General features: G+C 40.2%; 2 protein-coding genes across 5 annotated transcripts in view; one reads left to right on the plus strand and one right to left on the minus strand.

Moving 5' to 3' along the window:
* Nucleotides 1-3,556, plus strand: part of utrn (utrophin) — a 144,843-nt gene extending 141,287 nt beyond the window's left edge. For 2 of the 4 annotated variants that reach the window (XM_035678305.1, XM_035678308.1), the window contains 2 exons: nucleotides 995-1,020; nucleotides 2,119-3,556. In XM_035678305.1, the coding sequence (XP_035534198.1) occupies nucleotides 995-1,020; nucleotides 2,119-2,127 (35 nt within the window). In that variant the 3' untranslated portion in view covers nucleotides 2,128-3,556. The other 2 variants (XM_035678307.1, XM_035678306.1) reach the window with 1 other exon arrangement.
* A 5,805-nt stretch (nucleotides 3,557-9,361) lies between these two features.
* The window catches only part of epm2a (EPM2A glucan phosphatase, laforin), a 44,141-nt gene continuing 28,003 nt past the window's right edge, over nucleotides 9,362-25,499 (minus strand). Inside the window, exons 5-6 of the mRNA XM_035678248.1 lie at nucleotides 18,594-18,620; nucleotides 9,362-11,036 (exon numbers count right to left, since the gene is read on the minus strand). Coding sequence (XP_035534141.1) covers nucleotides 10,949-11,036; nucleotides 18,594-18,620 — 115 coding nt within the window. The 3' untranslated portion in view covers nucleotides 9,362-10,948. The remainder of the gene's footprint in view (nucleotides 11,037-18,593; nucleotides 18,621-25,499) is intronic.

Consider the following 25,499-nt stretch of genomic DNA (forward strand, 5'->3'; position numbering starts at 1 on the left):
AGTACTTTTTCTCCATTAAAACACAACAGTTTATTTTGTTTTTCCATGTTCGTACTTTTTATATCTATGACCTCTTCTACAAGATTCACCATGCCGAGGCCGTAGCAAGGGGAGAAACTGCGGTGCTTCCTTTATTCAATCAATATAAACAACTAGAGTCATCGTCCACCTTCTAATTGTCTCTTTTACTTCCTCTCACTGCTTTTGTTGATCCTCCTGTCTTCCTCTCTCACCACCTCACACACTCCTGCTCTGCATCTGTCTTTTGTTGTTTTTTTGTCATTCGGCTTTGTGTGTGTGTGTGTGTGTGCGTGCTCTGTGGAGTGTCATGTATAAATGATAGAAGCTGCAGCAGCTGTGCACTGGTCTGTATTCATGAATTCAAAAGGTCTTGTCCTGAATTTTAAGGAAGAGTTGTATATACAGTGTGCTTATTCACAAAGTGTAAACATGGTTTGTGTTCTGCATGCAGACTCGTCTGAATTTTGACTTTGAGGTTTTGAGTGATGAAATGCTTTCTTAAACACGTGGATTTTAAACACAGCCTTTGGGTTTCTAACATTATCATTTAAATTCGGCGTTTGATATGATCAGGAAAAAAACATTACACCCTCATTACTCTTTATAGCAAAAATTTGAAGGAATAGCCACCTTTGAGGATATTAATCAAATAGGAAAATAAATAAAAATGTTCAAATAGCGAGTGAGAGCTCACTGACTTTAAATTGCATTTGAAATTTTTGAGTCTAAACTCCTATGGGAGTTTTAGATAAAAATCCATTCTAATCTGGCAGACGCTCAAGCGTTATTAGCATTTGGATACTGCACGGCTCCAAGGCACCGGGACTAAACAACGCAGAGCGGAGTGTGTGCATGAATACGTGGGAGGAAACCAGAGGCTGATAATTCAGTGTAGGCGCACAAAAAGAGAGATGAACTGGGGGAGTTCAAGTGTTAAACTACTCTATTGTCTCTTTGTTTTTGTCTCCCGCAGCCTCGAGCCTCTCCTCAAGGCCACAGGTAAGGCGAAGTTCTTCCACACTTTTACAGTTCTAGCAATCAGTCCTGTGTATTTCGCAGTTTGTTCGTAAGCTCCTGTTTTTCTTCCTTTTCTGCTTTATCGTGTGTGTGTTTTTTTGGGTCACTATTTTAGTAACTGGCAAAAGGTGAGAGAAGTTTGAACAGAGCAACACAGGTAATTACAGCTGCTGCCGCAAAAGTAGCATTCACCTGCCTCAGACCTCCACATTTGGTGGCCTGTGAGAAAGAGACGGCTAATGGATGTCTGGGGAGTGCCATTAGCTGCTCATTTCATTCCACCGGTCTGAGGCCAAAGTGCATCCTGGGACAGAGGTGTTGTGAAAGCTGTTGCCACTGACCTTGCTGTCATTTTTTACCCCCGCTCCGGTGCCCTTCCGGTCACTCCATTCTCCCCTTTCTGTCCGCTGTCCTTTTTAAACTGCTCGTCTCATCTCTTCACACGCAGTTAATACCTTCTACACTCCAGTTAAACTGCTTATTTGCTGTGAATCCATTTGTGGATGACCGGTGCATTTCTGCGTACCGCTTTCAGCCTTTTACACCTTTTACATTTAACTGAAGTCACATGAAGTTTATCATGACTCTCTGTAACGGCTTTTTACATCTCCTCAGTCTCCTTTTAGTCCATTTCTTTCCATTGTCCTTGGCAAACACCGTTCCATACACTTTCTGTTGGTTTTCACGCAACGACACGGGTGAATAGGTTTGAGTGCCTAATTCCATTTCTGAGAGGACAGCTATGTTTTGTGAAATCTCCCCTGCATCATCCACGCCCACCTCCTCCCTTTTCCTCCACACCGAGCTCCTAATGGACTGTAACTGCCTTGAGGGACTGCAGTCCATTTACCAGCTTTCAAACCCGATTACTTTGCTCGAACCGCTGATATTTCCACACTGTGATGTCTTGATGAAGAGAAATGAGCCGGGGTTCACCTGCCGCACTTGAACTAAGACAAGTGCTAACTTTCAGTGCCTCTACTCGAACCCAGACACGCACCACTGTCTTTTAAAGGGTGTCATTTCTGCTCTCTGATCCCAACGTGATGATTTCAAGTTTGTTTTCTCTGTTTTTTGCAGGTGATGTGATGACAGTCGCCACAGAGGATGGCGTGTGTTTGAGTGCGCACACATGTGAGTGTACCTACGCAGCAAGTGTTGGAAGAGACAGAACCATTCCCTAACAAACAATCTCCCTGACCCAACATCCCAAAGACGCACAGGACCAGACAACTTAACTACTTTTACCACCTTGTCTTGTACTATGCAAACTGTACATTTTATGAACTGTAGATTGTACCTGAACTTGGTTTAACATTTGTCAGTGATTTGTTTAGATATGCAGATGAGTATATGGACACGGGGCTTTGTATAGTAAAATGTGCTTTTTTTTTTTCTTTTTTTTTTTTGTGTTGTTTTTCAGAGGGAGGTTTGAGATTTGTGTTTTGCCTTCACTGGGAATCCAACTGTTACAGTTTTTTTTGTTGTCATTCCACTGCTTTGTACCCTCCAGCCCCCAGTTTCAATTACTTGTCAATTGAAGTAGCCACAGGTTTTGTTCCATGTTTGGGAGCACGCACAGTTCCTAAGTAAATAACATCCAGTGGCTGAAAGGATTATTTTAAAGTGACCGTCACTTCTCGAAAGCGTCTCTTTTGTTTTGAAGATCTATCTTGTAGCATGCTTGATGTCAAGTTCCCCTTTAAAGCGTTGATATGCCGGCAGACTTTGTGTCGACTGCGATTTGTTAATGTAAACTTTACCCCTTTTGTGCCTATACAGTTTGTCATTCCACATGTGGAAGACAGAGATTAGAGTTGATGAATTAAAGTGGGATTGTGTATAAAGAGAGAGGTTTTGGAAAATAAAGATTTAAATCTAAAGTCGATCCAAATTTGGGTTTGTAAGAGGCCCGCCGTCATTATGTAGAATATTATTATTATTATTTTTTTTAAAAAGATGTATGTTGAGAAATCAGAGGAAAGCCATGATTGCCTTGCTACCTCAGACTCATAGACACAGTTTTGTTTTCGTGGTTTGTAAACTTGTTTAAAACACTTGTGATCATTTACAGGACAAGAACAACCTGGTTTAGCATTCTAAGCTTTAGCTTACTGTATTGGTGTACACTGCAACAAGGAGATACCAAGTAAAAAAAAAAGCTACTATTACTGTACCACAATGGGTCTGTGGCCTGCTGAAGCTAGCCGCCCGTTATGACGAGTATTACTTTTATCTGTTGTTGGTTTTTCCACTGGCCTTCTAGCACTGGTCCCTCACTGCGTTGTGTTGTTGTGCTATATGCTATCCTGTAAAACTTGTGAGACTGAACAACACTACTATAACCTCCTCTGACTGTAGACTAATGATGTTGGTGATGATTTTAATGATTCCAATCATGATGAACCGTACCATGGCAGAACTGTGTTGCTTCTCCTGAGGTATGTAAAATAGATTGACCACACTACGTGTAATATGGCTACGTTGTTTTATTCTAAATAAAATTTTTATAACAAGTGTGCATCTCCCTCTGCTGTTTTATTCGTATTGCTGACTGTCTGCTCTGTTAGGACCGTACAGTGATGACTGTAAATATTTAAAGGTGACATAGATGAATCACTAGACAAGAATTTCATAAACACTCATCAAAAATTCATCCCACAGCTTGAAGTGTTTTCATATGCCGCACTTGACCCGCATTTAAAAGCACCATCTTACTGCTTACACCCACACCTGGTTTGAGGAATACAGGCCTCATTACTGCCAACTCATCAGTGTCATCCCTGTAGCATTATTATCAAAGGAATTGATCACGCAGTCAGGGGTTGTATCATTATTGTGTGTTTTGTAGCGAGAGCATGCTGAGCTGTAACGGAGAACTCTAAATGAATGATGAAAGCTAATTAGCCTCTTCGACTTTTACCCCAGCCCCTTCAAACACTTTTTTCTCCTACTCACTTGTGGCCTCACCACGCTGATCATTCTTAAAGATTGGGTGATGTGTTCGATTAAAGATATTTACCTTGGTCTTGCTTGGCAGTGCTGTCGCCTGTTGCTGGTTATAAATCAAATCTGACCGCACAGGTCATTTCACAGTGTAAAATCGGCTCATTTTAGCAACCTGTCAGATTAAATTATGTTCCAACAACAGATTGTCTGTACTCTTAACACTGCAGTTAATAGACCACACTAAACTCAAAACAGCTTGTTTAATCCTTCCTCTAACTTCTTCCTCACCTTACAGTATTTGTTTTATTCTTTCTTTCTTGTTAAGAGGCAAGTCGCTCTATAACCATGTCCTCTCCACTACAAAATGCCAATTATGACTGACATGATGCAGACATTCCCAATGCTGGACAAGTTTCGTCTTTTAATAGCACTTCCTATCATCTACGGTTCAGTCCGTTCCATAACACGCTTCAATAATGCAACAGTAGCCAAGCGGTAGTGCACCCTAATTGGATCTGGGGCTACTGTACGTATTCTGACTTCTTATAGACAGTGTGCTCACATCCTCTGGGCTCCCACGTGGTGCTTTAATTAGTCCACCAGTCCCGTTTCTGTAATGCACTGCAGGATTCAGCTTGTTTGTAAAGGCAAAGAAGTTTGTAAGTAACAAACAAGCATACACGAGGGAGAAGGTAGTATTCATTCCTTTACTGGATCCCATTACAATAAGTGTAAGTGCACTGGTATTGGGTTATTAATATTAATGTGACAATTAAACTAAATGTGAAGGTGGATTTGGTTTAATTACTGTAACAATCTAATATGCTCATGTGAAACTTAGTCAGAACAAGATCGCATGAGTTATCAGCAGTCTTTCCAAAGTGTTTTAATCCTGCTCAGACGCAGCTCTCTGTGACTTGGCGCATTAGGCTGTCGAGCTCCAGTGAGGTGGAGTCTGCTTGCTAGACTGAGCAAAGATTATCATTCTTCAGTGCAACAAGAACACAACTCATTTAGTGGATGTTTTGTACGATAACAATGTGAGTCAAAGTCTCCAGTCCTCCAAATGGAGGTCAAAGGTCGGGCTCAGCTACAGGTGCAGCGCAGCCCCCGACAGATGCTTGCTTACACGGAAGATTTCAACCTTGGGAACTCTAATCAACGGCATCCTGCGATCCATGTCCTCAATCTTAATCATCACAGCAAGACTAAAGGCCTACTGTCAAGGCAGCCTCCTGTGGCTGTAATGCTCATTACACAGCAACAAGCAAAAAACTGTTGAATGGATGAAGAACGATGAGACGACTTTACTGAGGGGGAAAAAAAATGTGACGTTTACCTTACTGGAGTTTTAATCCTTCACTTTCACTCAGCGAGTTAAAAATGATTCATGATTTGATTTTTCAGCAAAATGAATTAAATGAACTAGAAGTGAAAGCAGAGGGAGTCTTTGTGAGGTCAAGGAGAAATAGGTGGAGGAAATTAAGCAAAACACTGCCTGTTTCTTCCAATTAGAAAGATCTCATAGGAAACCCATTTGGTGGTGTTATTTCTGATGATCCCCATATGATCTCTTCTCCCAAAATCACATATTACTAAATCTAAATTATCCAATCATAAACAGTTTATTTCTTTTTTTTTAAGCTTAAATGAAATTAAACAACAACAAAAAAATCACCTCACTTAAATAAATAATAAATAAATAAACCTATAAATAAAAAAAAACAATCTAAAAGCTAATCAGTAACCAAGGAAAGTGCTCTGCTAATTTAATGTATTTTAATTTAGATTGAAGCTGACCAGCTGGCAAGACAAACAACTTCAAACAACTTTTTGCTGCAAGGTGTTTAAGACCAACTGCACGTGCATGCAAAAGTAAGTAACTGAGCAAGTAACCTCGTGGGTGCCTGTAAAGGACACAGCCAGAAAATATGGGGCACCTACGAAGAGTTTAACAAAACATCTGATACAGTGAATATGTTAAAATCCCTCTTTTCTCTGTTGTTTGAACACCCTGAATCGTCTTTGGTTGTCCTACAGTTGCCCCTGGCGCCTCCTTTTTAGTATAAGTGACCTCATTGGCAATCACACCTCTACCCTGCACTTGTCAGTACTCTGCTCTACATGCAGAGTAAAACTACACAATTTCTTTCTTGTCTTGTGTATATGAGCCTCTCACAGGATAACAGACAATATCTTATCTATTTAATTTCCTTGTCCTCTTGTCCGTATACTCCTCTGAGCATCACCATCTGTGATCTGCTAATTCTCTTTGCTCTGGGTAAAAACAGTCTGCGATGATTCCTCCAGGCTTTGGCTGTATGGCCTCAGCTGTCCACTAACTAACCAACTCATTTTTCTGGATGGGACCGTGGTGCTGATGGTGCTGGATGTTTGTTTTTTTTCCTGTCCTCAGCCCATTTCTCATTCATGCAGCAGCGCTGGCTGGCATGCAGATCCGTTCGACAGCTGTCCCCTTTGATCAGATGCTTGGCAGGCAGAGGCAGAGCTGGTGGTATGGGTGTCTTGGCGGGTAGCTGCCCCTGGCACAAGGCGAGGACGGGGAACAGATGTTTAGGAGGGGGGAGGCAGGACACTGCAGGACCTGTGTGGGAATACTGGATATACAGTCTGGACCCCAGAGAGATGGAGTCAGGGAAAGAGAGGAAGGGATAAGTACAAGCAACCTAGAGGGGAGAAGCAAAACCAGATTCTGTTTTCATTATCGTTATTATGTCAGCAGTTGAATCTCTGTTGTGCTTACACAGGGCTCCTCTATGTAAATGTTCCAGCTCACACAAATTCGAGTTAAACTTGTCTCCTAATGAACCTCCCAGCTTTAACAGGTCCCTTGAAGTACTTATCTACTAAAGTTTATTGTCCTCAGTGCACTTCAGATCTCCAGAATATGCTGAGTGCACATGGTGAGTTAGCATTAGCACCATATTAGCTCTCTCTTTGACAATTAATTTTAAGAAGCTAACTGCACTGGACCTTTTTCTGGCAGGGTATTGACCTAGGGTTTTCATTTGGGATGCTTTGAGGAATATTCTGGGCATTTGTCCCATATCAGCATTTTCTTCTGTGGGCTTTAAAAAAAAAAAAGAAATAGAGAGTGTAACCTGATATATCAAGTATACTTTCTTATATCACTTTTATGTACTTCATTAAGAGCCAGCCTTAGTGTGGTGCAGTGCATCCAGAACTTTTATGTCAACTTTTAATAATTCTTTCAAATTGATATCCTCAGATTAATTTTCACTCTTTTCTACCCTCTTGTCTTGAGGGTAATTTCATCCTTATGCCATCAGTTGCCTGCCGCTTTTATACTCATATTTAAAGGCACTTCTTAGCACCAAATTATTCGCTAGCATTCATCATCCTTCTCTACACTTTTAGGGCTGTAACAGATACACAAACAGACTCTATACACATGCACTGGCATTGTTGCAGTGCACCTTTTTAACCTGCTTTTCTCTCCAAAGCCAAGACTACTGTAACAAGCTGTCTAAGACTATATGTCCCACACCTCTTTGTAACAGGCGTATTCATGATGCCTGGTCAGGGCCAAGGACTAATGAAGGGAGACAAACTGAAATCGGTTTGTCTGAAATTAGAGCAGTGGGAGGCGTGTAGGGAATCAGTCAGTATCTTCCCAGTTTCATTACAGCATGGACCATTAGCTGCAGGCAGGTCATTGACATTCCTGCTCACGATGTTTAGAGCCCCGCTGCCACAACGCCAGTATGAACCAATCAGGCCACTTGTAAACACAGAACACAGGCTCTAATGAAATTTGATGGGCATTTTGTATTGACTGTAAAGAGGTTGCTGAGAAATCTCTGGAAAATAAGACCTGGACATTTTTCTGTATAGGTAAAGGAAATAATAACCACTATACCCACCTCTATTATTGAACAGAGCATTTACAGTTTGATTTGCGTATTTCTCCCCCTGTATGTTTGAGCCGGAAAGTTGGGAGTTGGCAAAATATCTCGGGTGCTTTTCCTCACACCCTTTTATTTTCATAACAAATCATTTCCAAGAGGCAAATGTATTGCTCATCACACCTCTGTGGCTGTCAGGTTGTGGTTGATGCACCATAACACTTTGCCACAATGCTGCAGATTGTGAAAAGCACTCTGAATTATTAAAAGATTGCTCTTGGCCGTGGTGCTCGGAGCCCAGTTGCCACAACATCAGCATGTTTATGAGAAGACTACCGAATGAAGTATCCACCAAGTTATAGTAGAATTGGTTTAGTTTGAGATTAGTCACTGAAAGAAAATCACAGCTTGAAGATATGTGGATCATATTTTGAAATTAGAGAAGAGCGGAAAAGTTTCTGATACTGCAGGTGCAGTGATTTTTAATCAGTTTTGCATAATGATAGTTTGCTATGCACACGATGTTCTGATGTTGAAATGAGGCTGAACTTTTGGCATGCCAACTGTGCTTGCAGGTGTTTTGCTCATTGTCACTTTCATATAATATCACAAACAAGAGTGACTGAAACCCTGGGTGTACACAGTGTTTTTCATGCTTATAGAAGGAAATGCGCCTGCTTGTTGCAAATCCAATGATGATTACCCTTCTGTGTGACAGGTTCAGTTACAAGCTCCAAATTAGCCCGAGGATGTGTAATGTATATGAATGACATCTTGTTTGTCTCCTTAATGGTTCTCTGTGAACCCACGTTGTCAAGTGTATTCATAAACCCACCACACAGACTGCATATATAGTACAGCTTTTGCCTTACAGGAAATAAGTGGGAAAAATGGATATGAAGCGCAGAGAAAATCCTGAGGAAAGACATAGAGGTTAGGTTGGGGCCATCGTCTGTATTTTCAGATCATCATTCCATCAGTGTGTTTGATTGCTGTTACCTGAGTTGATTGGGCTGTCGGGGTTCACCTGTGGTCTCAGTGCACCACCACCTGAGTCTCTTTTTTTAGAGGGGACATTATGACGAATCATGGTAGGATAAGCACAGGTGTATAAATAATAAAATGACTGATGGCTGAATTCCATTCAGCTGCTTTTGTCTCAGGGTCCTGGTAATAAACATGCTGACTCACTGTCACACTCACTGTCTTGCTGGGAAACTTGAATAAAATGGAGCCATTGTTAATGTTATTAGTAACACCTGTGTTAGTCAAAATGTCTGCCGTGAAAAAGGCCTCAAGAGACTGACTACGCTGGGAGTATTTTGCGCATGCAGTAATATTTAATTATCTGAATGTAAACATTTCCATAACATTGACTTTCCTCACAGCGCGCAGTGTAAAGCTTTTGTCAGAAAAACAGGATAGTCTGTTTCTATCAGATTGCACATAGTTCACGTTGCACCACTAATTAAGTCAACAAACGAAGTGGTTCGAGCTCATTTACATCATGAGTTTATTCATGCCTAGTTAACAGTCCCCTTCCTGAAACATGACTTTTCAGCAGTTTGTAAGAGTAGTGAGCAAACGCTGGAGGAGCCATCTGTCACACAGAAAATACACTGGAAGGAGCCGAGCGCTTTTTTATTCTGTCACAGGTGATTATATTCTAGTTTTAAATGTAATAAGGACAGTGGATTATACATAAATGTAATTTGCCTCATCGCTCAAAAAATAAATGAATCAACAGGGATATCTGCAATTGGCAATTGTCTTCAAACATTCATAGTCGATGTGATCATGAATCTGCAAAAAACTTAATGATGACATATTCCAATAAGCAAGAATGGGTCTACATGTCTTTGCAGTCACATTTGCAGTAAGTCTGAAAGTTTATGGGCAACACCGCCCCACTTCGAGTGTACTTATAGTGCTTTATCTGCTTCCCCTTCAAGAGCAGGAAACTTGGGATACAGCTGTTCCCCTAGTTCCTTTTAGAATATGCATATTCTTTTTGACAAATGGGTTTCTAATGATCAAAAGACAACTCACAGAGGTCTTTAAAGAAGCTGTCAAATTCAGCAGGCAGGTTGATGGGAGGAAGGGGAGTTGTCATGTGTCAAAAGTACAGGAAACTGCTACCAGAAAGGTAGAAGATGTCAGTGAATAATGTAGGTGGGAGTTTTGTATGAGTGGTTTGATATGCTCATTTAACTTGTTACTGAAGAGTGTGTATGGCAGTGTGCATGCGTTTTTGAAAACCTAAAAGCTGCAATTGTTTTTTTTTTTCTTGTTTTAACGTCATCTTTAATACTCAATGATTCTTAGTGAGCTCCTCTGACTAAACTTAGAAATGCATTGGGGTCCTTCTAAAAACAAGGCTGAGTGACTTTTTCACTCGAAAGCTACAGCAAAGAAAGAATAGGAACTAAACTGAAGCGAAAACTGTGCAAAACTGAAGAAAACACAAAGGCAAGAAGCAATGACTCTACAGTATAAGCAGAAATAATAAAGTAGCCACAGAGACAGAGACAGGAAAGGTAAGTAGAGAATCAAGTTGACAGCTGGTGGCAGCCACTTCAGATTCAGCCCGTCTTAATCATTTCTATTGTGAATAACTGAATACTGAATCACTTCTGATTCATATTCCTAACTCATACTTTTGGCTTTGTAACACAGTATGTGAGCTGAGACAGACAGTCTCCTGCTTGAATTTTTGATAATAACTGAAGGAGTAATGCTTTCAATTATCCACCAGTGAGTACAGGAGCTATCCATCATCAGCCTTCGTTGTTTTCATTTTCTCTAATTGGCATTTCCAGTGTCTGCCGGTTAGAAGCAAACTGAGGTGCTAAACTTCTTGCTTTTCTGTGATTCTTCGTGTTCTTCCGTTCTTCTCTTCTCCAGCCTACTTCCTGTAGATGTTTCCAAGCTTTCTGTTTTGCTCTTAGTTAAAATGAAGCCTCACGCTCTACTCCAAGTCAACTTGCGTCTTCCATTTAGCACAATCAATCTGGGCTTACCAGTGCAATCCCTGTCTGGTCTGGTCCGTGTTATTTATTGTAAAGTCGGTTCCCCTAAAAACTTGACCATAAAAGGAGTCCAAATGGGCGGGGACTGGTTAGGCAGTTCCTGGGTCCAAACCAGCAGATGACCACATGCAGTCTAAAGGAGAAGGGAGATGTTGAGAGATGTAAAAACCCCAATATTTTGTCAGGTTTTCTTCAAGATTCTATAACACAACTACAATTAACAGGTTTCAACCCTTAATCTGTACTAATTACCAGCCCAGACACCTGCCGGCTAGGTGGACGAGCACTGTGTGTTGTGTCTTATTTAACTTAAAGGGTTACGGGGCATTTTTGTGATACTTTGAGCTGCACACATTCTTAAGTCTAAACATGCTACTTTGCTGTCAATATTCTGACTTAGCCCTTTCGATTCACTCAGCTTAATCAGAGTCATCTTTTAAGTGTTTTCCGTGCTTAGTTTTCAAAATGACACTGTACACTTAAGCACACACTCCGACACATCACATTGTCACAGCAAAATGCACTGTTGCTCGGCCTCCTGTTGCAACGAAACTCTGTTGCTCGCTAGATTTGCTCGCCTTGTCAATGTGCAAATTGGTGTGGTGTGGTCTCCTCTTTGCCAGGTTGATAAATTGTGGGCTATGTTTTTGTAAATGCAGAATTGTCATATTATCATGTGAGTTATAATTCATCGTGCTGGTTTCATATATTTGATCACAAACCTAACTTAGCAATTTGTAATTATAGGACCATACTACTGTAATCTTTAACAGAGTAGTGATGTAGGTGTATGTCAATATTGTAGTCTGGTATTTGCTTTTTCACTGAATCTCTCTTACTCTCTATCTCCGAGTATCACTTCTTGATGAGGTGGCTGACCTACATCATATCATATAAATCCACTATACTGTAGTTTCCCTTGTAGCAAACCAGCAGAATTCAGCTGTCAGATATTTTTGTCCATCAGGTGTGACATTGTACACAACAGTGTGCCTTTTAGCAATATTATGATACAAAAACGGCTGACCAGGGATCAGGGTACATTTTACATTTACATGAATTGATTTGGTTCAAATAAACTGAACTAAAATTACATACTAAAGTATGTTTTTTGTTTTTCATCTAATGAAGAGAAGCAAGGGAGATGCAGCAGGATGACAGCCTTAAAACTCAAATGAAAATCTCATGGTTGGAATCTCAGTCTCACTCCTTCTACATGTCTGTATTCCATTATTCATGGATGACAAGAGTTGCCGGGGAAAGTGTTGCTCCACTTTTCCCCCCTCTCAAAATACGTTGAAGTAAAGCTGAAACCAATCCGGCTTAAGGCCCTCTATGTGTTTCCTCATAGCCCCCTTCCCAGTGCTGTAGTCTTAGTGAGAATTAGTTGGGAATCAGTCTTCTGTGTGTGATACAGATGGCAGTTGGAAAGCAGGTTATCCTTTCACTGGAAAAGGCCTGGGATGACACGGAACAACACCTTGTTTTTGTTCCCAAATCCGCAGGTGAACAAAAGAGCACTGTGCACTGGCATCAGCTGAACCAGAGCTGCCAGGGCTTGTCTTCTCTGCATACTCTGTTCTCTGCTGACGAGGGACAAACCCAAGTGCAAAAGTGGAGCAGACATCTAAAAATAACGAAAACCTGTTTACTACCCCATGATCAGCAGTGTGCCCCTGTGTGCATGCATTTACAGTATGCCCTGCTGTGAGTGTGTGCATGTTTGTATTTTTACTTGGATTAATACAAACGTGAATGTAGTAGCATTAGCTTATGGTGTGAGCTTTGATGTGACGCAGAGCTTTGTTTAGGTGTATTGCAAATCTATAGCTTTGGGGTTTGGTGAGTTTCTTTTCTGGGAGATATGTATTCAGTCTTTCCATTAACTATTGAAAACAACATCTGCTTGGGAGAGTTCCTTGTCAAGCTTTGCATCTTTAAATAACCATTTAATATGGGCTCCTGGTGCGACTGAACAATCACAATGCACAACTTTTGGCATTGGGAATTTTAAAAATGACAAATACTGACAGCCAAGACGTTTGCTTGACATGTTTTTGGGCGCCAGGAGATTTTTCAGACAAAAGTTTGAACTGACAAATTCTTAAACCTCATTTTAACTCCGGCTAAACTTTCTTTGTTGCTAGTAGCAAACTAAGCCAAACGTGTGAATGGATTCAATTTGCACATTAGCTGATAGTATTCAAGGGAGAGCTTAGATATGGATTTCTAGGGAGGGCTCTCGGAACATGATTTCAGCTTTGTAATTAAAATTTCATCAAGTAATGAAGCGAACCAGAGGCTAAATGAGCATAAAGGTTAATCATCTGTTCAATAGCTAGAAGGTCAGATTTGTGTGCTTTGGATTATGTGAATTATTAAGTGTGTGCTGGCCGCTAATATCAACTGTGCACTGACATGAAACTAATGGACATGTTAAGTGTGATCTCTGACAAGCATTGTCGATTAAAGGTTAATTGTTAATTATCCCAACACGTGGAAGAAACACCAATAGTACAGCAGGAAGGAAACAAAAATTGTTAATGACCTTGAGACAGCGTGAGAGTGAGTTTGTGCGAGAGACAGAAAAAGAGAAAGTGTCTGCACTATGTAATCTCTGTGTGCACGCATGTGTTTCTGCATGTATTCAGCAGAGAGACCGTCTTATTTCCGCTGCATGCTGATTACCATGCGGCCTTTGTGCCTGTGTACTGTAGGGTAAATGATTGCAGGTGAATTAGCCGGCCCTGAGAGTCTTATTGGGAAACATTGCTGCAATCACCTAATGGTCCATATCCATCCCCTGCATTAATGAATCTCTCTCCTTTTCTCCTTCCTCCACTACCTTCCAGGCTCACATATCTTCAGCTGAAATTGTGTTAATCCCTCTCCCACATTTCTCTCACTCTCTTGCAGAGTCCTTTGCTTTCCTCCTTTCCTGTCTTTTCTCCTGCTGCCTCTCTTTCCTGCTCTCACTTGCTCCTCTTGGCTTCAGCTTTCTCTTCCATGCATAATCAAAAGAGAGGATCTCAGTGTGTTTGTTTAAGGACATCCTTACATACAAAGTATGTGCTGCTTTCTGTGATTCAGATGGAAAATTTACAAGCGGTAGAGTGCTCCAAACCTCCACACTGTGAGCCAAGGAAATGGCAATGTGTGTGTAATGTTTCTATGATAGTCTGTAGCTATTAAATGTGTGCCCTGTAAATGTCTTTACAACCGCTCGCAGTGCTCATTTCCTGAAATTATGCCCAATTTCCGCACAAACCCAACACAAAACCAAACCAATCAAGTCCAAAGTGCTCTGGCCGAAAGCTAGAAACAGAACGTGCATCACATAATCACACAATAAAAAACAACTGACTAAAACTAGGCCTATAAATTTAGCTTTGTCTTCAGATAATAGAAACAATCTTATATGTGCACTGCTGAGTATCATAACAAGTGAGAGCATTCAATTCTTGCAGTTATCTACGTAGGTGTTATTTGTGTTGGTGTCCTTGTATCAGCTCCAAGAAACTTCTCTGTGCTTCCCTAGTCTTCCTTTATGTTATCTTTGTTCATCTTTCCAGTGCCAAAGAGTGATTGAGCAGTGCGTTGATGCTGCATCACATGTAAGAAAAAAAGCCTCCATATATGGACTTCTACTCCTGCCATGCACAAGAAGCAATCTTGATTGACATGTTCATCGATTAGTTGGCTTGACGTGTGAGAATGTCGACTTGCCGACAGGACTTAGTGTTGAGTAAATGAGGGGAGTATTTTGTTTCACTGGATGCCTGACAAAAAGTTGGACCGCATGCATTAGCTGGACATTTTCTACTGGCACATTAAAAGCCTAATTATAGCTTTCATTGTTGAGATACTCGTGAATGAAGACAAGTGAAACTACATGTTGTGTTTAATGGTGGGATATCTGAGACAGAGTGTGGTCTTCTGTTAAGTAACCTCATTTTTTCCACAGTAATCCACAGATTTACCTCTGCATCCTGAAAGCTCTTCCCCTTGATTTCGACACAAAACCTGGGTGAACGCACTGGAACAGCTCTCCGAGGTAGATGCCAGTTGCCATAACATGCTCACAGTGTGGGGTCATTATTGATTTAGACTAATCCCCCCCTATGTACAGGATTATCTCAGTCTGAGACTGCACAAACCACTGTTTACAAAAGACAGCACAATGTATCAGAAAGCCTGGTTGAATTCACTCTGACCAGCAGCTAACACTGATCTGAGCTAATCCGGCCAATGACAGGGTCTGTCAGAGCAGGTTGTCATGGTGACACCTGATGTTCTGGGATGTAAAAGATAGCTTTTGTTGAATAAATGTTCCTGTGTAAATATAATGGTTTTAGGTGTTCTTTGCAATCTGTCCTGTATTTTACTGAAAAATTAATCTGTTCTGTAATGCCTCGGATATAAATGCAAATAAATGAATAAAGTGTATGCATATATATATGTTCACTGTCAGAAAAATAACACAAATACAAAAATACAACACACATTTTATCTTATAGTACCTCTCCAGTTTCCCTCTTTCCAGCCACCATTAAATCACAAATTGTCGTCTTTTTCCCCCCGATCCACTCCCGAGTGAAGTACACTTCAGGTGCTGTCTTTGCCCGTGTGTTTACATGGTGCATTGTGCAGAGCGTTGGTGTATACTGCGGTGTGAAAAACCTGCACAACCCTGTCTTAGTGTGCTCTTTTTGATATCCGGCCAAGTTGTGGAGTAGCACGGGACTAAGCCCAGTGTGTGGTGTGTGCTGGGAAGCTGGGAACCCGCTGCTTTGTCTTGTTGTTTTTGTCCACAGCTATTTCATGCTAATGTGATGGGCTCAGACCTCCTCACTGCCCATCTCAGTGGGAAAAGATAAATTGATGTTACACACACACCCCACAAGCCTCATTCCTCTCCAGCAGAAGGATGTAAACTAATTAGTCATTGTTGAATTTTTCCTCTTTCTCTGTGAGTGTGGGTGTAGGTCTTTACCACACAAGTGGGTGGATGTATGCTATGATTGTACGCTTACGTGCACATGTGTGTTTGTGGTTATGTGTGTATGGAGTGCTGAAGGCCGAGGAAAATGATGAAAATAATAGCAATGTTTTTCCTCTTGCATCATTTTCTAACCAGGTAAATTAGTGTTCTTGTTTGTGTGGGAGCAAATATGCTGCACACTGAGGTCTATTCTTCATAATAATATCATATTGTGACTATTTAATCATGTGGAAGATGGGTCTCAGCTAACTCCAGCTTCATCTGTCTGCTCAAGAAAAAAATTAATAGTGAATTGATTTTGATTCGGAAGAGAAAATCAATCAAATGTTGGCATTAAGGTTGGGATGTGAGACATGGAGACTCTATAAAGTATAATTAAGTCCCCCCTCATTGGGTGCACTATGTAATAAGCTGATGCCAATATTTAGATTGTCTCTGTGCAAACCCGTGTTTTTTCCGGTCTTTTTTAACTGTTGCAACATTTCTTGTTTAATATTTGCCAGATGAGATTTTTCCCAAGAGAGTTTAACTTTGCTGTTGGTGGAATTACAGAGGTGTTCAATCTGAAATTAGCTAAATGAAATGTACAGTATTTAGAAGGCTTTTATGAAAAATATTATAGTATAAAACTATTAGGATTGTGAGTATTGAGTTTATTTTTTAGTATAACATTTGCAGCACAAGATTCTTTGTTATGTGCAAATCCTCTTCCCTGCCTTGGATTTTTCATTGCAGGTTGATGTTCTCCAGACTGAGCAAGGTCTTTGGGTCCTCCACACACCAACATGACCAAATCACACACCAACGTGACCAAATCCATTTCTCATCTTCATATTTACACACACCAAGTCTCAAGGTAGAGACATATTGAATGCCCTTTTCTTTGCTCTCCCAAGATTACCTGTCAGACTTGTCATGGTTGGCTGATGTGAACATTGTTTCAATTCTTTCTTTCTATGTGGTGTTTGTGTGTGTATGTGTATGTGTGTTTGCAGTCGCTTCAGTAATCATGGCTATGTGACATTCTTTATCTACATCTTTAGACAAGTACCTTGGAGCTCCCTTGGTTACAGACCACAAATAGATCCCACCACAGTAAGTCCTAGCTTTGTAGCATTGCACAGCAACAGAGATCTCTTGAGGCTAGTGGGCTGTATAAATGATGGTATTCTGATGCTGTTTATCCCTGAAACCAGACTCTATCCATCTCACACCTGAATGCACAAGGAACACGCAAAACCACTTATACAGAGGAAGGTTAAACATTCTGCAAAAAGAAAAGATGTGATGGCTTTAGTCACATACCAGTTTCAGTTTCCTGAGGCACTTCATCACTCAAGCCAAAGCACAATAGTCAAAATGGAGCAAGACAAAAGCATGTGACATTGTTTTGTATTTCATATTAAATAAACCTGATGATAAAACAAAGGACAGGATAAGAAGCAACCATAATGGTACATTTATCTGGAAAGAAAACATCTTTTCTTTTTCCTATCTGAGGAGGAATTCTGTTTCACACCACTTCCATAGGAAAACAATATATCAAGATGTTTAGTTGATAGTGTTTCCAAACTATTATCTGGATAGCCACAATATAACAAATCATCCATTTCTGAGAGCCTCAATACAAGTGTGGATGGCAGTGGCAGCTTTGTAGATTGGAGAGAGAGCCCAAGGCACTGACTTTCCTTAACAATCCAATTTACTTCCATGGGAGAGGGCCAAAATACATCATTGCCACTTACTGCCTTTTCTGTATGTATCTTTTTGGATTCCCCCAGCTCTCTCCCATAATGAACAATTTATCTGCAAGGTAGTAGTTTCAGGCTTTGTTGATCCTGGGCTACTATTTCATATAAAAAAAAATCAATCCAAATTACATTCTTCTTTGCAGGCATCTTTGCAATGGTCCTTTATTTAATAATTAGGTATTTTACTCATAGTTGGCATGCAGTGTCAATGAAAAGAGGCCAAGAGAAGTGGCCTTAATCATAGTATCATTCAAAATAATGTTCTTGCCTGAAAACTGTTTTACTATTCCAAACATTGTAATAACTTAAGGTACAAAATGTAATGATTTCACTGGCCTTAATACATCTGGCAGCTGGATAGCGAACCAATAATTTAAAGAGTACCTACATCCAAAAAACCCTTTATTGAGTCGTAAACTTCTACTTATTGCTAAACACAGACAAAACTAGATGATTGAATTCAGAGTGCAGATCTTGGTCAAGTGTGTCCCAGCTGTGTTTAATTTAGTGAATAATAACATATCGGGTATGAGATAACTCTGCAGATGCTCTGGTTCAAGCTGAGACAAAATTGTTGTCAGGTTTTGAGGCCAAAATGTAGTCTGCAACAGAAAACCTTGTTTTTACTCTTGGCAAAATGGTGAAGACTGCGCACCTACCAGCCGGTTAAGAAGAGTGAGGAGTCAACAGTCAATGGCGGTATAAAACAGAACAATCAATAAAATAGTGAATCACAGCAACCACGAGAGCATAAAGTAATACATGTAAACAAAAGATATTAGGCTGATGGGTCTAGTGAGATTAGATGTGGACAGATACAGTACACACACAACCAAATGCATGATCCCCTCTGAACTCATGCCTGGTGAAATAATAAAACAGTAGAAGTCATTATGACAAGACGTGAGTGCAGGTGCATGCATGTGTGTGTACTCACCTCAAAAACTCTGTTTCAATGAGCCACCTAATAAATGAAACCAGCAGAGAGATGCGTCAGGTGTGCAAGAATAATTGCACTAAGCAGGAGAGTTGTTCAGTGAGTTAAAGCCTATAGTTTTAGTAATTTGTGGTATTTTCTATTAATCATTTTTGAGTGGCTTTTATCCTATTGCCTTTATAGAAATGTGGCTCTGAAAAGCAGTCATTAAAACTTGGATTTTAAGCTAATTTAGCCTTGCTCTTTGCTGGAATTATTAACAAGCCTTCACAAGAGATTTATTTCTTTTCTGTGGCAGTAAACAGAACACATGAGCCCATCGACAACTGTGCTACAGTGTCCTGAGATTTTCTAGACATTTAAGGCTGACTGACAGGAACTCAGCAGCTCTAATAAGCATGTGTTTTAAATTGGCACAGAGAGATACTCGATACTTTACACTCGTATTGTACTGTGCAAACTCTTTACTATTAAAGAGTACTATTACTATTTATTAATGGGACAAAAGCACTGCATTTTATTGAAGGTAAATAATGCCCTATGCATTTGCACATTCAGTCCTTGTGACATTTTCATCCTCTAAAACAAGAAAAACTTATTTCTGTTATTTTATGCGACCATTCAGTGTAAAGTCTGTTTTGCAACTAAAATAGCTGCAGTTGTTGTTGTTGTTGTCATTTTTGTTGATAATGCCACTGCCTGTTATAAAAAGGCTTGCTAAAACAGGTTGTAAGTAATTGTGAACAAAAAGCCACCATGAATTGTGTGCACTCAAACAAACTACTCGAAGCTTTCTTACCTACTTAAAAGTTTGAAGCGTTAAAAAATAAACAACACAACATAAAAACTAGCAGACCTATAAGTAAGCATAACAAGATGGGTCTAATACAGCAGTGACTTTGTAAAAAGCTTGGAAGCTTTATGCATTCCTGTAACAATCCTCAACAGCCATTTTTTACCCACTTAAGAGTTAGATAGATTGCTTCCATTAAATGTCATGAATAAGTAATTGGAATCTCTGCTGTCGTGATGGGGAAATTATGAGGAAATTGAATTTATACGAGCACACACACACACACACACACACACACAGTGGCACACATGCAAACGCACACACTTTTTAAATAGCGTCTGTTATGTGTCTTAGTCGTCAAACTCCTTCTACGCCACGACAGGCCAGACAGTAATATAATGTGATAGGTCTCTTGTCTCTGTCCAACACGTCCAGCCCTGTAAAGACAGGAAGGAGGTGATAATTACAATGACTTTTGTGTACTCACTTCAGACATTAGTGTGACCAGTAATGGCATTCCTCAAACCCCTAACAGCCGTTCTGAGGGCTGGATGCAAACACCAGCCAGCATCCACCCTGTTAACAGCCAGAAATAGGTTCCTGATGCCACTTTTGGACAATTTAATGACATTTTCTAAGAATGGCCCAAACATGGCCAACCACGACCATTCCACCCCACTTCACTTGGTGTCTGTGCCGAGATAAAGCGAGTGGGAGAAATAATGGCTGGTAAAGGTTTTACAAATAGCACGAAACATTTTCACGTCAACTGGAGCCAGCCATTGGCAAGAGCGAGAATAAATTACAATGCCAAAGTCTGCTCTAATAAAGTACTCTCATCCTCACAGATGTCCTTTTCTCCCTCAATCTCTAAATAAAGTCAGCTCAACCTACCGTGTGAATCATTTTAGGGACACTTTCACACTCACTGATCCATATCGTGCTGAAACAGTCTTCAGAGAAATGATGCGAGAGGAACACAAAATACCAGCAAGTGGTCGGTGCAGCTCCCCAAAGTGGCTGAGTCAATGATGAACTAAGCTGCTACATGTGAACAAAACAACTGTGAAACTAAGCTCTCTTTTTTTGTGATTAAGTTGTTCTTAGGAAGTTTTGGGAAAGTAGATCTAGCATGAACTTAAAAGCTAAAGCAAGTGATAGAAATTATGTAAGAGTGACAATTATTTGGCAGTCCAACATTGCATAAGACTGTACCAAGGCAATTTACCACTAGTTTACTGTACAGGGTTTATTTCTTTGACTTTAGTTTAGTACCAGTGCTCAGTTATCTCAGTTACTGACAAAACTAATAAAAACTCAAAACCCATTTATTTTTTACATGAACAAAAAATGAATTTCTTATGCCAATGCTAGTCACCCCCTATTTTGTCATAATATCATGTAAATTCTCCAAAACTCTACAGTATGTGTGACTCGTATAAAAGCGTATACATATTTTGGCACATTGGTTAACCTGTGCCTAACCAGCTGGCATCTTAGATATTGCTTCCAACCAAACATAACATCTTATGTAAACATTTATGTAAATGTATGTGAATGTGTGGGTGTGTGTGTTTACATACATACATACATGAATGTTTGATTTTAGCTCACTTTTACTAAATTTTGAAAATAACTTATTTTGCATTGGTTATTCGTTAAAACAATAGCAGCAGCAATTTTTCCACAAACAATATGATTAAAAACATAGCCCACCAGATTTAAAGGTTTCGATTTAATTACCAAATGGGATAATTGTCTATTATGTACACAATTCTTACCTACTGTCAATCCTAATCTGAAATTTAACTCAGCCCACTAGAGTATTTCCTCTATCTTTGCAATCTATCAGCTCTAAGAAATTCAAACAAGAATCTTGAAACCAAATTTATCATGCTTAGACCGAGGGTTATGGAAGTGCACTTTTCCTGTCCCTGGAGTCCAACCAGGACAAAGCATGTGCCAATTTTGAGTGGCAACCCGTATTAGAAACCAGGCCCTATAGCTTACCAGCCCAAGAAATGGAAGGTTTTACATTATTTTGGTCCACAGAGTAGCATCGTGTATGTGTAGATGTGCGCGCGTGCACATTGTGTTCAGGCCCGGCTGCACAGAAATTGTTTCCGGTGCCCTGAGTTCATGTTTACCTGCAGGGTAGAAGTAAACTTAAAGTTAAACTTTAACTTAAAGTTTAAGTTTGCTTCATTGCGACTGACTGGATGAATTGCTTATCCTTCTCTGGCCTGAAAAAAGGAATGTATTTATTGTAAAGGTCATTTACTAGCAGCATAGCTATTGAATTTCGCTGAACCTTGCCCTTTTTCTTTTCCTCTCAGCACAACACGCAACAAAATACACACATACATATTGCTCAGACTGAAAAACATAGACACATGTTGTCCACTGTGGTCATATCTGTGTCCACACAGATGTCTGCGAGGGAAATGTCATGTTGTTAGAAGGTACCAGAACAACAACATTAGCCTGGCCCTTCTGCTGATGAATATAGAAGCGGATTGCATGAGATGGGAAGAGGGCAGATACAATTGAAGGCGCAAACTCTGACGAGCACAAAATTAGAAATTTCAGACAGAAAGTGGCCAGAGGGGCTGATTATACAGGAGAGAGGAGCTCTTATGTCTCTGTCACTGCATCAGGTTTGGACAGTAAAGGTCTAAAGGGACTGCAAAGAATGTTTCTTCATGACTGCACTTCCTGTCTGTCCCTGCCTGTTCTTGCTCTCTGTACTACATTGGATGTCTGACTCACGGCTTGTCTTGTCACAGTAAATCCCAGTGTATCTCTCAGCAACCGCTCATAAACATGTTACAAATGTTAACAATGAGTGAAAGAGAAGAGAAACTACTCACACACACACACAAAGTTGTCTCAGATTTGCCACCCACTCAACACCTAAGACGGATATGTGAAGGGGATAACCTCTGCACTATCGGTTAACCTTTTTTCTGGAGCTTATCTGCTCTTAATGAACACAGCTACCCGTTAAATCCTGACGAATGGACACTAGGTCGCCTAACGAGCACGGAGCCACATCTATTACCAGCTACACATATTCACCTAGCTAATGATAATGGCAAGAAGGCTTTAATGAGGGTCGTCTTGACGTCTTACAGAATGTTCAACTGAATCTGCTGCCTGCTGTAGAATTCATAATTAGGCTCATGTTTCACCTGCACACTTTCTATGTTCCCATCGATGGTATTTATGATAAAAACAGTGCACCACCTTTTTCAACGTTCTCTCCTCTGCCTGCTATGAGTTGCATGCCTGCTTGAGTAATGTTAAATGGCCCATGCTAATGTAACAGGTTCAATTACTGCATGAGGTGCCCAAACTGAATACTAAAAAGACAGCTTATTCACGAGCTGACTGAGAAATACTTTGCAAAAAAGGAAAAATCAATGTATGTAATTTATATCCAGACCAAGACCCTATCTGCCATATGCAGCATTTCTAAATGAACCAATATACTCAAATGCTTGAAACTGAAGTCAAACCAGCATGTCGAGCCATTTTCAAACTGTGCGCCTCCACACAGGGCTTTGACCTGCACAATTATTCAAGGTGGAATGGATTCAAATAGCCCTCTAAGCAAAGTGGCACAGGCTTTAAGCAGAGGGGGCAATCGTAGGCACAGAATGAGAAACTCAAGTAGGGCAGCAGCTGGCTGCAATGAGAGGAGGATCCAAGCGGAATAAAGAGATCCTTGCTCAGGGCGAGAGCAGAGCTACTATCCTGTAACAGAGGGGCGCTATCAGGACACTGGCACACTGACTTCTGCTTTCATTACTCCATAGGTAGAAAGAGGGGTCGGTGCACATGGACATGCAGACACCTATGGGATAATTAACAGCATCCTTCAGTCTTTTAATATTACTGTCTCCACTGGTCTGCCCTTACTGCACCCCAGGTGGCTTTTTTTCCTTTTTCACTGGGCCCAAGCTGCAGAATAATTGCTGCAACTTCCAAACTATAAAGTGATGTTAAAGAGAACGCACCTGTTAGGCAGCAGTCTCTCATTTCAGATAATTTTTTTAAGCCATACATTTCCATCAAACTAATGTGTTATGCCTGAAATATTGAGCAGAGCATTGGTTGTGTGTAAGTGTTGTGTGTTGGTAAAAAATGCTACTTTAACACTACTTATTCTGACCTTCCCACAGCCTCTGACTGCCTTCCCTTTCATTATTCATTTAATTTATTGTGAGCAGTTAAGTCACTGTGTTTCACTCCCATCCCATCTTGAAATAAGCAACAGTTTTTCAGGGAGAGTCGGGCATTTAGATCTGATGTTTGTGGAGAGAGTTTTGAAAGAGTTTTGAGCTTTCCTAATTCTGTGTCAGTTCAGCTAGTTGAGTAATCCCATTTCTTCTTATACTTTTCACCCTCGTCTTTCTGTAGTCAAAGGCCATACGTTGTCTTTTCACTGGAGGATATAGTTAATGGAGTCAATGAAAATGAGTTCTAAAATATTGGAACAGATTGTTCTGACAAAATTCCCCATGTCAGTGAATTGAGTGCACTGAGTTTCCCAGGCTTGCTGATTTAGGTTTTAATTAAAGTTTAGAAATCGAGAGTGGTACAGCACAGATAGCATGGGCTCATATTGTACATCTCTGATAGTGATAAACTCCTTATTGACTCAGTGATTTTATGAGATAAATATGGCTCTCATAAATTACCCTCAGTGGACAGTAATGATGATCGGCCATTACTTAAGCTTCACAATTGCCAGATCAATGTTGACTTGGCATCAAATTCCTAGTGTTATAATTGTTTGCATTCACTATGGTGCCCGAATTGTTGTCCTCTTATTAAAAAGAGAGATGTGGTGGGTCTACTGCCAATAGGGCCGTCTATTATTCAGCAGCATCCAACATCAATTCCTGGAGCATTTTCAGAATTGGGACTGATTTCCTCCCTGGAAACCATAAAATATGATTTCCCATATCTATTTTTTTTTTCTCCCACCCTGGTTGCTGCAGAACATGATTGAGTATTTAAAGAGCCTGGGGATAAACAACAGGCTTCACAAAGACATCAGGAATATGCATTGCTGCAGAGCGATAGGATGCACCAGGGGGGTGATTTGTCGTGGATCCCAAGATTAGGACTGTGTGCCAAAACAAATGTCTTTGTTATATCCTTTAGTGGCATGTAAAAAGTCTGAAACAATAATGTTGGCTTCATATTTTAACATTCTGTACAGCTTATTATCAACAAGGATTCTTAGCAGTTAATTTGGTATTTTATGAAGTTTGAATTTACAGAGATTAAAAGCTCTTTCTTTTGAAATATTTTTTTCCTAAAGACGTTGTTGAATCCTTTTCTTCCTCTCCAAGGTTTGGCTGTTTTATAGACTCAATTATTGTTCACCCACCGTGGCCCGACCTCATCCTCCCTGCACAGCCATTCATGACATCCACATTGTGGCTGTGACTTCATCAAGGGTGTATTCAGCTGTTGGCACCAGCTCGGATAAAGAAACAAAGTGTCATCTTGGTTTTTGTACGTTTTTTTCCGCTGTCATACCAGGATGGCTTTGTTTTTCCTAATCTCTCTCTCTTTTTCCTATTTCTATAATATTTAATTGAATATTCCTTTTGGACTTCATTTAGCAGCTTAGGAGATTATGGGCTAAGGTGATCTTTTGTCATTTTACTTTTGGCCTGTATAACACTTACACGAGCCAACTATAAGAAGTAACAGCCAAGAGAAATTAAAAAAATAAATAAATAAAATTAGAAGGATCCTTAACAAAATAATTTATGGTGACACTTCACAGTCCTGTTTATGTGCTTCTTAGTGTAAATCACAAACTCTGATGCTTGTTTGTGTGCACCTGTATGAGCTTGCCTGTCTGTGTGTGTTTAAGGTCACTCCAGTAATAAGCAAACTGTCCCCCTGCTCACCCTGCTTGTTTTTGGGTCTTTCTCCACAGCCTGTTTAGTTGCACCCAGCTCTGAGCACTTAAATGGAAGGACTTACCAAAGCCAAGTGTGTTCATCTCGTGTATGTCTTCGCGCCTGTGTACTATATATGAAAATATGTGTTCTTGTGTGAGAGAGAAACAGAGATAGATAGATAGATAG

The sequence above is a fragment of the Morone saxatilis genome, unplaced genomic scaffold (assembly GCF_004916995.1).
Source record: "Morone saxatilis isolate NCDOM2014 unplaced genomic scaffold, NCSU_SB_2.0 Contig7, whole genome shotgun sequence".
Taxonomy (NCBI): domain Eukaryota; kingdom Metazoa; phylum Chordata; class Actinopteri; family Moronidae; genus Morone; species Morone saxatilis.